This window comes from Littorina saxatilis, linkage group LG2, assembly GCF_037325665.1.
Source record: "Littorina saxatilis isolate snail1 linkage group LG2, US_GU_Lsax_2.0, whole genome shotgun sequence".
NCBI lineage: Eukaryota > Metazoa > Mollusca > Gastropoda > Littorinimorpha > Littorinidae > Littorina > Littorina saxatilis.
In genome coordinates this window covers 84691127-84710156 of record NC_090246.1, presented here as the reverse complement: position 1 = coordinate 84710156, position 19030 = coordinate 84691127, and the positions used below count along the sequence as shown (strand labels likewise).

The 19030-nt window shown below is 42.4% G+C and overlaps 1 protein-coding gene across 5 annotated transcripts in view; it reads left to right on the top strand.

Moving 5' to 3' along the window:
- LOC138959967 (dual specificity mitogen-activated protein kinase kinase 4-like) overlaps positions 1–19030 on the top strand; it is a 38701-nt gene continuing 19671 nt past the window's right edge. The window contains exons 1-5 of one of the 5 annotated variants that reach the window (XM_070331670.1): positions 1–262; positions 3770–3863; positions 4076–4159; positions 5806–5895; positions 6099–6182. In XM_070331670.1, coding sequence (XP_070187771.1) covers positions 220–262; positions 3770–3863; positions 4076–4159; positions 5806–5895; positions 6099–6182 — 395 coding nt within the window. In that variant the 5' untranslated portion in view covers positions 1–219. Of the gene's footprint in view, positions 263–381; positions 533–3769; positions 3864–4075; positions 4160–5805; positions 5896–6098; positions 6183–19030 lie in introns of those variants that run through there. The other 4 variants (XM_070331671.1, XM_070331672.1, XM_070331673.1 and 1 more) reach the window with 4 other exon arrangements.

Below are 19030 nucleotides of genomic sequence, written 5' to 3'. Positions count from 1 at the left end.
CGTATGACGTCAAGGGATTTTCCCTAGGAGATTCATCGATGAGTCATCCACGAGAAATGAACATCAGGGCCCAATCATATTTCCTATAAGCTCGTGGCCGCTGCTACCTGTTTCAGTGAGCCCGGTACACCACGCGGGATTCTGAGAGACGTTCTCACAGGACATCGTCCTGCCTGGCAGGACCGGTGGAGCCCACCAACTTCTAGGTACAATTTCAAGATGGCGACCCCGGATAGCCCGAATAGCGACAGTGAAATGCAAGGTAAGTACTGTGTTACTCAGTGGAAATCCGTGTCCCACGATCACTATTTTTGGGTTCTATGACTCACGAAGTTGTGAGAGTTCCTTCAAAGTTATCGTGACGCCGACTAAACCTAATCACCTCGGTCACCCCTCGGCAGAAATGCTGTCATGTCAAAGGCTTTTGTCGCTTTGTGTGTACTGGGAACGACCGAATCCGGCCTAGCGTGACGACGGGAGTAGGAAGTTAAACGGAACGGGAGCGACATGGCGGAACATGGGGGAATTCGTCGTAATATTCTTTCATTTGCTTCTGATACTAATACTAATGCTAATACTAATAGTCGCTTCAGTGCTCGTTACATCAGTTAGCCTACGAGTTTTGAGTGATGATTGCTGATCAGGGTGATCAAATCCAATGCAGATTTGAAGCTCTCAGTCTCACTATCACTATCAGTCAAATGTTGAATGTCATAGTGTTTTCCTTCATTTTGCTGGTAGTGGGGTACTCACTTACAGAACTCGTAGAAGTTACCAGAACTGTGTAACCTCTGACAGTGACAGGATGATAAACTTCAGTATTCACCAAATATTCTTGTTTTGTTTTGATGCTCATGAGTTTGGTGTTTACCAATACCATAGTTAAACAGTAGCAATAGTTTCAACTTTCACTAAGTTAATGTCAACAGCACACCATTGGGTGTCTTTTTGTCCATTGAATTTTGTATGGAACACTGCCATATTATTTAACCCCAGTATAAAAGCATATCTAATTTGTTCACTCTGCTTTTGAGTGTTTAGATCGGCGCATTTTAATTTAAGCTACACGTATACATGTACAAGGGTAAGAATGTAGCTCCGCCTATCCAGGTTTCCCAATTGCTTCGTTTCCGGCCGATTTATGTGGAGCACGTGATGCGCACACAAAATATTGGCGGTCTAGAAGTGTCGTCTGCGCAATGATCGCGGCGGCGCCCGCGGCTTTCTTGACCACCTAGGACGACCGCTCACGTTGTGATACGTCATTCGTTAGACCTCAATACATGATTCTTAAAAATGAAATCAACCTATTTACAGTTTTTTTGGTAGCCTGGTTATGTACTCACTAGCAACATTTATTGTTCTATCACGTAATGTTATACATGTATACATGTGCCTGTGCTTATTGTTTTGATGTTGAGACTTGATTGAGTGTGAATCTGTGATTGATCCAGTTCTGCTGGAGAACAATTTGTTTTAGTGTTCTGGCCTGCTTATAGTGGTTTGATGTGAGTGGGGCTTAACATTACAGTTTACACAAGATGTTGACATAAGACGAACAGGAACAGTACTTAACAAAGAATGCAGGCGGAAAGTGGGTGCATTTTCCTGGAGTAGAGGAGTTTTCAATGGTTATGGGTACCAGAAAAAGTGCTGGTAGCTGTTCTTGGTAGTGGTAAAATATAATAATATACAATGTAGCATACTCAGTGACTTTTACTCAGTTTTGTGACCTGCATGTAACGGACATAAATTGTGCAGTTTTTCACTTTGGCATATTGATTTTAAGATTGAACTTGAAGTAAAAGATAAATCTAAGTGGCCATGACCAAAGGAATGCTTTACTTGACGGTTAACTGTTACGTACAGCCAATCAGATTGGCAGCAGTGCGGCCACCATGTTTTCTCACCTAGCGAGCGAGCCCAAAGCTACCTAGCCAATGCTTGCGAAAACCTAGCATCCCTCACGGCAAGAATTGCCCAAGAAACAGTACTTTCTCGCCCCACTCACTTCACTCACCAATTCTCGCCTTAAAGAAATGGTGGACTGTTAAACCAGCTGTCAGCAAGGCAATCCCTGTTGTTTAACTGGTCATTATTAACATTAACAAATAACATTGCTTGAAAGCTTTCATTCACTTAAAGTTAAACTAAATAGTAAATGCCTTTCCTTTTTTTATCTAAATGTTAGTGCCAACAATATTTGTAAATTGACATTGACAAAGTCACAAACGTTTGCAAAAAAAGTTATGTTTGAGGGTGTAACAAAGTGTTATGTGACCCACACAGTATTGGCGTTAACCGGCAATTACCGGTATTTTACCGGTTAAAACGAGAAAATACCGGAACAAAATTGGCTGCCGGTATGACCTACCGGTTGAGTTTTAGAACTACCCGGTTTTTTTCGCCGGTAAAAAAACCAAACAAACAGTACTTTGAGTTGGATTCTTACTGTTTCCAATGACCAGCCTATCGTTTTTTTCTAGACTGTTTGCATTATAAAAGTTTGCGTACCGGTTTGAAAAAATACTAGCGCCATCGCTGCCACAACAAAATACAGATGTACACCATCAGTAAACCAACTAAACACACTCACTTTGTGTCAGATTTACCCCCGGGGGTTAGGGGGAAGAATTTACCCGATGCTCCCCAGCATGTCGTAAGAGGCGACTAACGGATTCTGTTTCTCTTTTTACCTTTGTTAAGTGTTTCTTGTATAGAATATAGTCAATTTTTGTAAAGATTTTAGTCAAGCAGTATGTAAGAAATGTTAAGTCCTTTGTACTGGAAACTTGCATTCTCCCAGTAAGGTATACATTGTACTACGTTGCAAGCCCCTGGAGCAAATTTTTGATTAGTGCTTTTGTGAACAAGAAACAATTGACAAGTGGCTCTATCTCATCTCCCCCCTTTCCCCGTCACAATATAACTTCGTGGTTGAAAACGACGTTAAACACCAAATAAAGAAAAAGAAAGTGTCAGATTTAGATTAGGCCTAAAAAAAAAATAGGTGTGGTTACGGTAACCCGACCTACCCTATTTTTAGGGGCCGATCCTATAACTTTTTATTACATTTGTCAAAAAAAAAAAACGAGTGCAAAAAACGCAATGAAAGCGAAAGCGCCCGAGTCGCACATTTATTTTCCTGTCAAGTACCGGTAGGTTTAATTTGTACACATTAGAAAAAAAAGTTTTAAAAAAAAAAAGTGATTGCCTACCTACCTACCCTATTTTTTTTGGCTATGTTACCGTAACCACACCTATTTTTTCTTTTGGCCTTAGACCCTTTCTGTCGTGTGAATAGAATTCTTACATTTTTATATGAGTTATATATGCCTGTATGGGTTTGCATTTCATGTACAAGTGCTACTGTTCCTGATACAGAAGTGTGGTAATTCTGTATTCACAGTGCGTGTATTCAGTTTAGTGTTGTGGAACCCCCCTTTTAAGATCTCTAAAAATCAGGTCTTAAAGAGGAAGGTGACTTAAAATGGGGGTAATTTACAGAGGTTCTAAACAAAAAGTCTGAGGAAACAAGGTCTTATAGGGGGGGGGGGGGGGGAGGGGGGGGTCTTAAAAGGGGGGTTCAACTGTTCTATGCACAGGTGTGTTCATTTTGGGTGTCTAAAATACAAAGACTTGTGAATAAAAAAAAAGACTTTGGGTTGATAAATACCTTCGGACAAAGTGCATACCTTGCAACTCTGATGAAATTGAAATACACTGTAGTTCCAACGCATTTTTAATTTTATGATAAAAATGATTGCAGGTGGCAACCGGTGCAGCTTGAAGCTTGAGTTCCAGGCGGGCGGGTCCCGTCAAGGATCACCATCACTGGCCGATATGGGTTTCACCACACAGATGTACGTTTCATCTTGGTCTCCTTAATCCTTTGTTTCCCTCTCTCTGTCTTCTCTCCCCCCCCCCCCCCCCTATCTCTCTACTCTCTCTCTTTCTCTCCCTCCCTCCCTCCCTCTCTTTCTCTCAAGGATCTCTTGCTCACAATTGATGATGTTTGGGAATAACTCTGTCGGGTTTGTATGGGTTTTAAAAGAGTGAACACTCTTGCTTTTAGTGCGCCAAACAAGCTGGATTTCCAGAAGGGCACCACCCGTCAAGGATCACCATCACTGATCGACATGAGACACGCCACAAAAATGTAGGTGTCATCTTTGTCTCCTTTGTTTCCCTCTCTATGTTTACCCTTTCCCCCCCCTCCCCCCCTCTCTCTCTCTGTCCATCTCTCTTTCTGTCCATCTCTCTCTCTCTCAAGGATCACTTGCTGACAATTGACGATGTTCGGAAATAACTCTGTCGGGTTTGTATGAATTTTGAAAGAGTGAATACTCTTGCTTTTAGCGGGACAAACAAGCTGGATTTTCAGACAGGCGGGTCCCGTCAAGGATCACTATCACTGGCCGACATGGGACACACCACCAAAATGTAGGTTTCATCTTTGTCCCCTTATTTGTTTCCCTCTCTCTGTCTAAACACCCCCCCCCCCTCTCTCTGTCTCTTGTCTCTCTCTCTCTCTCTCTCTCTCTCTCTCTCTCTTCTCTCTCTCCTCTCTCTCTCTCTCTCAAGGATCACTTGCTGACAATTGACGATGTTGGGAAATAACTCTGTCAGGTTTGTATGAATTTTGAAAGAGTGAATACTCTTGCTTTGAGTGCGACAAACAAGCTGGATTTCCAAACGGGCGCTTCCCGTCAAGTATCAACATCACTTGCTGACATGGGTCACACCACACAGATGTAGGTTTTATCTTTGTTTCTCTCTCTCTCTTTCTCTCTCTCTCTCTCTATGGCTCAAACAAATTAATTTCCCCGCTACCCCATATTGATTTATATAAAAACCAGTTTAGCGTTTTCGGGCTCAACAATTTGGAATTCGCTACCATGTGAGATAAAGGAGTCAAGCACGATTAAGCACTTCAAAGCGCAGCTTCGCAAATATCTGTTGTCACGAACAGTTACATTCTGAAGCTGTTTCTAGCAAGAATGCATTGCTTATGCTATCACTAACCTCTATTATATTTTGTTGATAATGATAATGATGTCGACGATGATGATGATGAGGTTGTTGCAGTGTGTGTGCGTGTGTGTGTGTGTGCATGCGTATATATGTATACATTGTTGACTATGAATGTAGATGTAAATGCTTGTATAACTGTGTTTTAATTTTAAATGTGTCAAGCGCAAAGAGCATAATTGTAAAGTTATGATGTTGCGCTATATAAATGCTCATTTATTATTATTATTATTATATGTGTGTGTGTGTGTGCGCATATGTCAGTGTGTGTGTGTGCGCATATGTGTGTGTGTGTGTGTGAGAGTGTGTATGTGTGAGTGTGTGTGTTGTATTGAGTGCGAACGTGATTGCAGGCATGCGGCGCGCGTGTGTGTGCGAGTCGACTTTTCTTTTCCTTTGTATTAAATTGACATACATGTACATTTTAATGTTCTATCATGCATTATGTATTCGTATAGGTAATGTTGTAATTAGTAATACTGTATGATTGCGATTGACAATTGTCCTTTTATTGTCTTTATTTGTATGTCTTAGTTTAGCAGGTCCACATTGTAAGACTAAGCGTGAGCCTAAAATCTCCATCCTTGAGTAATAAAGTTCTCTCTCTCTCTCTCTCTCTCTCTCTCTCTCTCTCTCTCTCTCTCTCTCTCTCTCTCTCTCTCCCACACACACTCACACACACCACACACACAAACACACACACACAATTGATGATGTTCAGAAATAACTGTCGGGTTTGTAGTGATTTTGAAAGAGTGAATACTCTTGCTTTAGTGTGCCAAACAAGCTGGATTTCCAGATGGGCACCACCCGTCAAGGATCACCACTGGCTGACAATGACGACATGGGCCACACCACAAAGATGTAGGTTTCATCTTTGTCTCTCTCTCTCTCTCTCTCTCTCTCTCTCTCTCTCTCTCTCTCTCTCTCTCTCTCTCCCCCTCCCTCCCTCCCTCCCTCCCTCCCTTTCTTTCTGTCAAGCATCACTTGCTGACAATTGACAATGTTCAGAAATAACTTTGTCGGGTTTGTATGGATTTTGAAAGAGTGAATGTTCTTCCTTTTAGTGCGCCAAACAAGCTGGATTTCCAGACCGGTGCCACCCGCCAAGGATCACCATCACTGGCTGACATGGGACACACCACAAAGATGTATGTTTTCTCTCTCTCTCTCTCTCTCTCTCTCTCTCTCTCTCTCTCTCTCTCTCTCTCTCTCTCTCTCTCTCTCTCTCTCTCTCTCTCACATGGAGTTTCAAATGCTGTGTGGAGTACGCTCATTTTTCTGAAAATACACCAAGTTTGTTTGAGAATACTCACAAGTGCAGAACAGGGGTTCCCAGGTCTGTGAATCGCCAACAGGGCTGTGAGTAACTTGCAGGGCTCCCCTAAGTGCGTGTCCCTGCGTCCTATATGCACTAGAACACAGTAGAAGCCGAAATAACGTACTAGAAATTCTTCGAGGGGGGTCCCGGGACGCACTAAACCTATAAAGAGCAGTCCCGGGACGCACTTCATTTCCGCTATCGAGCATACCGTAGGTACTCTTTTCAGACTGTAGTCATCGGTCAATTATAGTTCAAGCACAAATGCCAATTTCACGCCAGATCGATATGGAAAAGAGTGTGTGTTCCATTTAACAAGGAAAAGTTGAAGTGTCCTCTTCGATTTGTAACCAACTCGGGTGAGTTCATTGCTACATTGAAGGGTGGGATCATGTGTGCGCCTTTCATCCGCAAGTGGCAAACTACAAGTCTGTTGTTTCTTTTCTTTGTTTTATTTTCTCGATGTAAACAATAAAGTAGAACTCTAATTTCAATCCAAAAACTCTGATTCTATATTCCAACCCTAAAAAACTCTAAAAGAAAACTCTGACTACAACTCTGACCAGAACTGAATCCTGTAACACACAAATATCACAACACCATTATCTATGTGTTACCTCAATGTTTGCTGGTCTAAACAAACAAAACAATACACTTCTTGATGTTTCATGTATGTGGTTTGTGTATGCATGTGTGTTGATATGTGTGTGCGGGTGTGTACGGTTTCATGACAAAAAATATGTTTCCAACATCAAAACACACTGTGAATTACTTCTTCAAGTACTTATTCTACTTGCAAAACTTTATAAAACCTTAAATGTTATAACCTAAAATCCTAACTTCAACTTCAATTCCAACCAACAAAAGTTATTCTATCCTCAATACATGACCCTTTCAATCAATCATGTTTCCTGTTTCCTTATAAAGATTAAAATGTAAAACTAACGGCTTCTTCTCAAAATCATACTCTCATACTAAATACTAACGTACTTTTACGTCATTAACAGTACTGAATACAACTGAAGAGCAGTGGCTGGACAATCTCGTATCCATAGCAACGTACAATACTGTGAACAATGTTTTTGTGAGCAGGTTTCTTTCTAAAATCACAAGTCTCCCTGCCATAATGCAGCCTTGAGTATCTTGAATACTAGAAATACTACATGTGCATAATTACAGTCTAGTCCTTACGCGCGATTACCATTTTCTTCAAGAAAATGTGAGGTCTAGATTCACCATAATTCACAACAATGAGATCATTAAAACTCACTAAAAGAATTCTACCCTTTTTCAAGGAAAGATTATTTTCTCTTAAGACATCATCTCATGTCAAAAATGCAACAACTTCTGTTCTATCACTATCAGATCTAGTATAGAACCAGCAATGCTCTTCACTTGTCCACAGCATCAATCATATACTGAAAGCATTTAACAACTGCAGCAACTTACTGCGACACGGACGACTACTTCCGGTAGTGACGTCATACACATGTTCAGTGCTAATTCGTTTTGAATTTAGATTTAAATCAAAATCCAATTTCTATGTTTTCCACAAATAACAGAATGTCCAACATACAAATTATGCTGACAATTCTAAGTATTCTACAAAATCATTCAAGTGCTTTGAAACATGTAGATCTATGCCTATTCAAAACTTAGCATACCGGTGCAAAAAATGGTTGCATGGCTGCACTCAAAAAATAATAAGTTTCTAGAATACTCTGTCATTTTCCACACCCAAACGATTATAAACACTTGAACTAATCATCAATAAAATGTTTTACATACCTGCTACAAGCAGGACTCCACAATCATTGATACAACAATGATGTTTCAGGGACACCAAAATTTCCCCTGCCTGTCACCTTTTCCCAGTTAAAAGTAGTGCAACCGTACCGGCAAGATGATTTTCACATATCAATACGCCGCACCAAAGTTCCAAATAATTCTGAGTGCTTCTGCAATAATTTTTGACTGAACAAAATATCCTTTTAGCTCAAATATAATTATCAACTCTTATCAAATTTAATGCAAACTTTTAACAAATACAAAAGGATGGGATTTCTGCAATCAATTTACAGCTTGGTGTACTTATCTTCAAAAAAGGAGGTAGTAAACTTTTCAAAGTGGATCCCCTCGAGCTCACCTGATATTCAAACATGGTTCAAGGGAAATAATTTACTGTAGCACAAAACACTATTAGTTCAAACAAGTACAGAATAAAACATCTGAACAGTGGAAGGGAGACAACAACTGTAGTGCTATTTCACACAGTACTACACTTACCCTGGGAAAAAATAAAAAATGTTTCCTTTTAATTTATTAAATTAAAAGGGCAAAAACATTTTTCATCACCAACTTAATTTCTCCACTGATAAAATAACCTATATTAAAGGTTGGCATCGCTTTAACCAAAACGCACAAAACTAAACAGGTATACAATATATCCTGATTCTACTTCCGATCATATCCGACAAACTATTGTCTCAAGAACTTTTGCTATTCATTTTCCAACACTTTTCCAGCTCGCCTGACAATTCCGAGATTGCCCAAACAACATAGCGCAACAAACTGGGTGGAGGAATAACATGACCAAAATCTAGCAGACCTTGCATCTTTCGATGAATATCTCCCAACTTTTCAAGATCAACTGACTCCCGGCACACACACCGGTGCATAAGATTCAGCCTCTCCACAGGCCTACGCCTCCTACTAGAACGACGCAACTCCTGTCGCTGCTGCCCACTCACTTCAAGGTCATCTTCTGTTGACCCTTCATGAGGCTCAACTTCATCAGACTCGGATGCTGAAGTGTGTACTGCTCCATCCTCAGCTGGAACCTTTACTCCTTCTTTGTCATCATCTGAATTCTCCGGACCGTCCTCTGGGCGATCTGTAGAGGCACCTGATGTAACCTCCATGGGCAGTTCTACATCCCCTGCCTCTTCCTGGCTCCCACTTTGGGAAACATCTTGCTCTGGTTCTAGAAGTACATCTTCTTCCTGTTCTGTACGAGGAATAACAGGAACGAATTCGGGTGCTTCAGGCCTCAATGTTCTATTCCCATCCAAACCTAACTTGATCTGTAAGTCTGGAAACAATGATTCCTCATCTTCGCTTTCAGATTCCTGGAGATTCTTCTCCGCTGTTCTAGGTCCTCTTTGTCGATACTCCTTCAACGCTTTGTGCTGATCAGAGGGTAAAGGCCAACCGAGTGCTCCCACTGGAAGCAATATGTTTCGATGAAGTGTTCTTCTCGGCCCATATCCACTGTCCCTCTGTACGACGTAAACTGGAATACCCTCAAGTTTTTCAAGAACCACAAAAACACCCTCTTCCCAGCGATCATCAACTTTTGACCGAATGCGAGGTCCCAATTTTCTCACAAGGACTCGGTCTCCAACTTCCAAAGTTGCGGCATGAGAACCCGCATCATATCTGACCTTGTTTTTCTGCGCGGATCTCTCCATCTGTTCTGAAGCCATCCTGTATGCATGCCTAAGACTGTCTTTCAACCCTTCGACATACTGTCTAGAACTCCTTCCTTGTCTCTTTCCAAGATCAATGCCAAAAGCCAAGTCAATGGGAAGCCTAGGATGCCTACCAAAGAACAAATAGTACGGCGAAAATCCCGTACTACTGTGAATACATGAATTATACGCATGCACAACTGATTTGAGGTGCTTCCTCCAGTCTCTCTTCTGTTCCTGCTCTAAACTGCGAATCATGCCAAGCAGAGTACGATTCCACCTTTCGACAGGATTTCCACTGGGGTGGTATGGGGTAGTCCTACACTTCTGTATCCCAGCCAAACAACATAGTTCTTGGATCAACTTTGACTCGAAGTCACGCCCCTGATCCGACAATATGCGACTGGGAAAACCATAAGTCATGAAAACTTCATTCCAAAGAGCTTTGGCCACTGTTTTGGCGGTCTGATCTTTAGTCAAAATTGCTTGCGCAAACTTGGTGAAATGGTCTAGTACTACCAAAATATTCTGTTTCTGCCCCTTTACCTCAATTGTCAAGAAGTCAATGGACAAGAGTTCCAGTGGATAAGTTGTCATAATAGTGGACATGGGTGCCTTCTGAGTCTGAACACCACTCCTAGTACAACGTTCACACCTTTTGATTCTCCGTTGCAAGTCGGTAGCCATGAACGGCCAAAAGAAACGCATTCTGGCGTGCTTTATAGCATCATCAAAATGTGTATGATAGAGATCGTCATGAACACCCTTCATAGCCTTCTGTCGCAATGTACGGGGAATAACAATCTGATCACGGGTTGACTCATCTCCCGTAATTCGCCGGTACAGTACTCCTTCCTCTATCACCATGTGTTTCATTTCTCTGGAATAAACTTTGGTTTCTGGTCCCGTGATCTCCAGTGTAGCATTCCTCTTCAATGCTTCACAAACAGCGGCTATACAGCGATCCTGTTGCTGTAGTCTCGTCCAATCTTGGAGAGTCAAGGTAGCAAAATTTCCCTCTATCTCTGGTTCTAAGACATCACTGGGGATAGCAGTGGGGTCTTTGGTTATGGTTTCAACTGCGGGTACAAAATCATCAGAGTCATATCCTTCTGGGTTCCAGATCTTAGCATTATGCGCGGTTCCTCTGACACTGTGGGCCTGTACGCCTACACCCTTAGCGAACATGACACTTGCAATGGCCTCACTAGTTACGACCTGTGGTACAACTCCATCAAACTTCCTAGCCTTTTCTAGCAAGAATGCTGCCTTCTCAAGTGTCTCTTTGTACTCATCGTCTTCCTCAGGGGGTGCTTGTGGCCGTCGCGACAACCCATCAGCATCTGTGTGTGCAGACCCTTGCTTGTAGATCAAGTCAAAATCATAGAGTGACAATGAAGCCAACCAACGGTGACTAACAGCATCCAACTTTGCATTTCCCAACACGTAACAAAGAGGATTATTGTCTGTAACAACAGTGACCTTTGACCCTATCAAGTAATCATGAAACTTCTCTGACATTGCCCATTTCAACGCAAGAAATTCTCTTTTATGCGCTGGATAGTTCTGCTCGGTACGGTTCAACCCTCTACTAGCGTATGCTATGACTTTCAGTTTACCGTCAAACTCCTGGTACAGAACAGCTCCCAATCCAGTACCACTCGCATCACAGTGTAAAGAGAACGACCTCGTCTTGTCTGCTAGACCCAACATTAAATCGCTCGTCAACTCGTCCTTCAAGACTTGAAAAGCTTCATCCTGCTTCTTTCCCCACAATGCAGTAATATCAGACGACAAGGTCAAAGTACCTGATTTCTTCTTCCCTGACTGCTTTTTCTGTGGAACGTAACCAACTGTCAAATCATTCAATGGTTTTGCCTTGTTGGAAAAGTGTGGAATAAAACGGCGATAAAATCCTACAAATCCAAGAAAACTTTTCACCTCCTTCACTGTTGTTGGTTTCGGCCAAGAGGTGACAGCTGCAACTTTGTCCGGATCGGGACGTATGACTCCCTCTGAAATGACATAGCCTAAATGTTTCACTTCAGTAGCCCCAAAAATGCATTTGTCTGGATCAAGCTTCAACCGAAACTTTCGCAACCTCTCTAAAACTTTCACCGTCCGATCTTCCAACTCCTGCAAAGTGGCAGCATGAATCAGAATATCATCCAGAAAAATTATGAGTTCCGCCAAGTTCATGTCGCTGAAACAACAATCCATAATGCGCTGAAATGTCATTGGAGCATTCACAAGACCAAATGGTAATCTCTCAAACTCATACAAGCCGAACGGGGTGGTAAATGCCGATATTTTCTTTGCACGCTCCGTCAGAGGTACTTGGTAGTACGCCTTCGAAAGATCCAGACTTGAGAAGAACTTTGCTCCCGTGAGAGTTCGAAACAAGTCCTCAATCTTTGGAAGCGCATAGCTGTCTCTGACGGTACGAGCATTTACCTTTCGGTAATCAACGCACATTCGTAGCGAACCGTTCCGCTTCCTGACCAAGACTATTGGTGAAGCGAAAGGGCTCGTCGAAGGTCTGATGATGTTTGCATCTAACAACTGTTGGATATGCTGCCGAACTTCTTCCAGGTCCTGGGGAGGTATGGGTCGGGGTCTTTGTCTAGTTACGGCACCTGGAATGAGTTCGATATCATGTTCAACTTCAGCTTTATCAAGATCAAAATCTTTTTGGTTGAACACATCTGCAAAGGTCAACAATCGTTTTGTGAAATTCTCTTTCCACACAAGATCAACATCACATCCAAACTGCAATCGTGAAACAAGTTCTGAAATGTCAGCTTTCATTCCTGAGGAGTCACGACTTTCATCACACCACACACGCTCACCACTCTGAGTGTCATTCTGCACCTCACACTGACTGTTCAAATCTTGCAACACACTAGACAGTGCATACTCAGCTTGGATAGCAAACAAATCTGCAATAATCTGCTTTCTTTTCACCGTGATAGGTGAATCGGTGTTATTCACCAGAGTTACCCTCAACCTAGGTAAAGTGTTCACAGCCGTCTTACCACTCAGTACATGCAACCCTTCAGGTAACGTCTCTATCGTTGGTTCCTGTATGAGCACAGAGTCCCTATTCAGTTCAAGACCGTGGCGTACAATACCTCGTACATCAATGACCGAATGAGGTTGTACAACTACATCACTACCCACTAGTCGAACTGGACACAGTCTCCCATTTGCTGACGTCATTGATTCTTTGTATGCAAACGCTGCTTCACACCGAATTGGTATAGTCTTGAGCCACGACCACCCTGCTTGTTGTCCACAATGTTTCTGAAGTACACGCATGGTGTTAGTTCCAACAATGACGGGAACTCTCGTAGAGATTCGAGTATCTGGACAAACAAGGGCTAAAGTCTCAACTTCCTTGTCTGTCCCGCTCACCTCTCGGTGGAGCTGCACGGTTGTCTGAACGACTCCAAGGTAACTCACGTTTTGATCACCTGCTCCTGTAATGTCTAGTACAGCGTCAATCTGCTGCAAAGGTACATCTCTGAGGTACTGTCTGTAGAAGGACTCAGAGATGATAGTCACCTGTGACCCACTATCGACTAAACAAGTTGTCTCCGCACCGTTGACGCGAACTCTGGACTCACAGCATGGACCAATCAAGGCCTCAAGTGTGTGGCCTAGTTTTGTACCACCAGTCAATTGAAATTCAGCCAGCACGTCATGGTTTGAAATCGACACAGTCCTTGTTGCAGACAAATTCTTGACACGCACTTGTACTCGGAGTCCAGCTTCTGCAGATCGCGACACAATCTCCGCAGACACTACCTCAACATCAGGGGGTAGCCACTCTGAAGAGCGAGCAATGACAGAAATCTGGTCACCTGGCACGTCATGAAGAATTCCGCTCAACTCTGCAGTCTCCATGGGAGGAATCGCCAAGACCATGTTTATGTTCAATCTGACAGGATGAAGTTCTAGGAGTTTCTTTTCATACACCTCTGCCGCTGTCGTTAGTATACGCTGATGAGAGCTGGTGTCAGACATCGAGGCAGTAGAATCGTTGTGGACCAACACTCGCCCCTTTGCGATGGTCCCCTTCAGTTTAAAGGGAGTTCTGGGAGTCCCTTTCTTCTCCGCCACTCGTTCTCTTGTCTTCGCCTATCTTGTTCTTTCTGCACAACAAGGCGTGCATTAGCGGGCTTAGTACAGTCCCGATAGAAATGTCCATTTTCACCACATTTGTAGCAATAAATCTTTCTTCTGCCCTGCTGTTGTGGAGCCTCCGTCCGCTCCTGCGTGAAGTCAGGAGGTGGTGATGGCGCTGCGTGCGCCCCAACCTGAGCCTTTTGTTTTCCTGCCTCAAGTCCCTCAATTTGACGCACATAACGATACAAGTCGGAGAACGCAGGTTTTGTGTCGCCCGGCATCCCGAACTTGTTCCTCAACTCTAGTGCAAACAAAGAGTCGATCAATCCCTTGGAGAAAGCATAGTAGAGACGTCTCTGGTATTCTTCATTGGAAAAACCTGCAGTCTTCTGAACTTCTTTCATCTTTGTAGACAGAGTCATGAGGAAATCTGCCTTTGTCTGAGTTTTCATCATTCTTGACTGGCACAGTTCCAGATACATCTCTTCAGCTGACTTCAGTTCTCCAAACAGCTTATCGAGGTCCTTGATCAGGTCATCCACAGTTGCATAGTTTTTTCCTCTCACATGTTCATGCGCTGCCCCCTTCAGACTTCTTTTCAGTAGGCCCACTTTGTCTATGACCAAAACGTCATCATTGACTTCAGATGCTTGACGTTTCCATGCTTCGAAGGAAGTTTCCTGTGTTGATGTGGCTGGTAAGCCAGTGAAAACCTTCAGCTTGGGTAGTGACGGAGGTGGTTGCACTTGTACGTTCACCTCTCGCTCTGTGTCCATTCTCCCAGACAGATGTTTGAGTTCACTCTCATAATGAGACTGTAATTCCTGGAGTTGTCGCTGGAGTTCGGCGATTACCCTGTCGTGGTCACCAGAGGTAGTAGTTCCTCCGGTCGCCATGATGAATCACTTGTGATGGACTGCGATATCCCCTCGGGTATGTTGCCTGGTCTTCCGTCTGGCAATATTCTGTCTGGTCAGAGTTGATCCCTATACTGCACTTAGTTATCCTACTGACGACACACTTTAGTCCCTTATTGGGCGCCAGAATTTCAATGTAACCAACTCGGGTGAGTTCATTGCTACATTGAAGGGTGGGATCATGTGTGCGCCTTTCATCCGCAAGTGGCAAACTACAAGTCTGTTGTTTCTTTTCTTTGTTTTATTTTCTCGATGTAAACAATAAAGTAGAACTCTAATTTCAATCCAAAAACTCTGATTCTATATTCCAACCCTAAAAAACTCTAAAAGAAAACTCTGACTACAACTCTGACCAGAACTGAATCCTGTAACACACAAATATCACAACACCATTATCTATGTGTTACCTCAATGTTTGCTGGTCTAAACAAACAAAACAATACACTTCTTGATGTTTCATGTATGTGGTTTGTGTATGCATGTGTGTTGATATGTGTGTGCGGGTGTGTACGGTTTCATGACAAAAAATATGTTTCCAACATCAAAACACACTGTGAATTACTTCTTCAAGTACTTATTCTACTTGCAAAACTTTATAAAACCTTAAATGTTATAACCTAAAATCCTAACTTCAACTTCAATTCCAACCAACAAAAGTTATTCTATCCTCAATACATGACCCTTTCAATCAATCATGTTTCCTGTTTCCTTATAAAGATTAAAATGTAAAACTAACGGCTTCTTCTCAAAATCATACTCTCATACTAAATACTAACGTACTTTTACGTCATTAACAGTACTGAATACAACTGAAGAGCAGTGGCTGGACAATCTCGTATCCATAGCAACGTACAATACTGTGAACAATGTTTTTGTGAGCAGGTTTCTTTCTAAAATCACAAGTCTCCCTGCCATAATGCAGCCTTGAGTATCTTGAATACTAGAAATACTACATGTGCATAATTACAGTCTAGTCCTTACGCGCGATTACCATTTTCTTCAAGAAAATGTGAGGTCTAGATTCACCATAATTCACAACAATGAGATCATTAAAACTCACTAAAAGAATTCTACCCTTTTTCAAGGAAAGATTATTTTCTCTTAAGACATCATCTCATGTCAAAAATGCAACAACTTCTGTTCTATCACTATCAGATCTAGTATAGAACCAGCAATGCTCTTCACTTGTCCACAGCATCAATCATATACTGAAAGCATTTAACAACTGCAGCAACTTACTGCGACACGGACGACTACTTCCGGTAGTGACGTCATACACATGTTCAGTGCTAATTCGTTTTGAATTTAGATTTAAATCAAAATCCAATTTCTATGTTTTCCACAAATAACAGAATGTCCAACATACAAATTATGCTGACAATTCTAAGTATTCTACAAAATCATTCAAGTGCTTTGAAACATGTAGATCTATGCCTATTCAAAACTTAGCATACCGGTGCAAAAAATGGTTGCATGGCTGCACTCAAAAAATAATAAGTTTCTAGAATACTCTGTCATTTTCCACACCCAAACGATTATAAACACTTGAATTAGAGTAAGTGCGCCGGTGTCCGTACCCCTTCAGGCTTGAAAGCTCATAACTTCGGAGCTGTGGCTGCGATCGCCATTCTATAAATTGCTACAGCTACTGCGGGCTGTCGGCCTTTCTTGGCTGCCATTGGTTGGTTTAGAGGGGAATCCCCTAATTATGTAGAAGTCCGTTTCTAACGTCATTCATCTGAGCCTCGGACCGTACCGGGTTTTCCTTCATCCGTACTAGCTGTTCCTCGAAGCCGTACCCGGGTAAGCCTCGATCCGTACCCTACTACCCTGGTCCGTCTGTCGTTGTTTTTGACCAAGTTAAGGGTTGTAGAAAATCGTTTGCATACCTATAATTATGTATGATTGCTTGTCTGTAATTTTATGGTGAATATATTCATGGGATAGTTAATTTAGTTTAGTCTATGTGTGTGTGTGATGTCAACAACAACAAAAAAGTTAGGAAATAGAGAACAGACCAGATCCTAGTAACAAACAATAACAGTATCACAATCAAGTCATCCAAGTAACCCGTATATATTCAAATCTGTAACATAATAAATTAACAAAAAGTAATGAGTAGGCCATAAAACAGACATTGGCTTCAAAAACCAAAAAAAAGAGTAAATTAAAAGTGGGTACGGACCGAGGAAGACCCTGATTTTTTCAGGCCCCGGGACCGTACCCCTTTCAACTCTGCTGAACGCTACGTTATGTTTTGACAAATACCCTTGAAACTTGACTCAAAGCATACTTTTAACCCCCATAATCGTGTTAAGCGTGAAAAATACATCTACAAAGACCCAAACTGAGCTGTACGACCATTTCAAACAACCATATCAACTGAATTGATCGAGTGGAAAACTTAAAAGTTTCAACAAGCAGAAAGCAAAAGTAGAAGTGGGTTTGCCGTGTAGGCTGGTAAGGCGGTAAACGTGAGCGCGAACACGTCATTGGCTACAAATATTCGCTGCCGGATAGTTCTAGTTTAAAAATAGACACTTCACGAACCGACTGGAGGTGTACAGACGAGTAAAAACAACAAAAACCGAAGGGGTACGGTCCGAGGAAGGGGTACGGACACCGGCGCACTTACTCTAATCATCAATAAAATGTTTTACATACCTGCTACAAGCAGGACTCCACAATCATTGATACAACAATGATGTTTCAGGGACACCAAAATTTCCCCTGCCTGTCACCTTTTCCCAGTTAAAAGTAGTGCAACCGTACCGGCAAGATGATTTTCACATATCAATACGCCGCACCAAAGTTCCAAATAATTCTGAGTGCTTCTGCAATAATTTTTGACTGAACAAAATATCCTTTTAGCTCAAATATAATTATCAACTCTTATCAAATTTAATGCAAACTTTTAACAAATACAAAAGGATGGGATTTCTGCAATCAATTTACAGCTTGGTGTACTTATCTTCAAAAAAGGAGGTAGTAAACTTTTCAAAGTGGATCCCCTCGAGCTCACCTGATATTCAAACATGGTTCAAGGGAAATAATTTACTGTAGCACAAAACACTATTAGTTCAAACAAGTACAGAATAAAACATCTGAACAGTGGAAGGGAGACAACAACTGTAGTGCTATTTCACACAGTACTACACTTTATTCTGATGTAAAAAGACACTTCAATCAATCAATCAATCAATATGAGGCTTATATCGCGCGTATTCCGTGGGTACAGTTCTAAGCGCAGGGATTTTTTAATTTTATTTTATGCAATTTATATCGCGCACATATTCAAGGCGCAGGGATTTATTTATGCCGTGTGAGATGGAATTTTTTTACACAATACATCACGCATTCACATCGGCCAGCAGATCGCAGCCATTTCAGCGCATATCCTACTTTTCACGGCCTATTATTCCAAGTCACACGGGTATTTTGGTGGACATTTTTATCTATGCCTATACAATTTTGCCAGGAAAGACCCTTTTGTCAATCGTGGGATCTTTAACGTGCACACCCCAATGTAGTGTACACGAAGGGACCTCGGTTTTTCGTCTCATCCGAAAGACTAGCACTTGAACCCACCACCTAGGTTAGGAAAGGGGGGAGAAAATTGCTAACGCCCTGACCCAGGGTCGAACTCGCAACCTCTCGCTTCCGAGCGCAAGTGCGTTACCACTCGGCCACCCAGTCCTCGTATCACTTCATATCACACTATTCGTGATAACAGTGCGTTACATGAACACAGCTTTTGGGGACCACTGGACTCTTGGGACCCTCTAAAACTCCGCGTTGGGGGTCCATGGACCCTCTAAACATTCAAAGTGGGTGTCCCAGGACATGGGGAGTCCATGGGGAGTTCTGATCTTGAGACTGATACTTGCCTTGTGAGCTGTCCCCCTAGGAACACTTTTACTTACTACAGTCAGACCTACCCTAGCGACCTCTTGAGAACGACCACCTGTCCAGAACGACCACCTGTCCAGAACGACCACTTTTGGTTGGTCCTTTGGGTGGTTATTATACTACACTATACCGGCACGGTTGGCCTAGTGGTACGGCGTCCGCCCCGTGATCGGGAGGTCGTGGGTTCGAACCCCGGCCGGGTCATACCTCAGACTTTAAAATTGGCAATCTAGTGGCTGCTCCGCCTGGCGTCT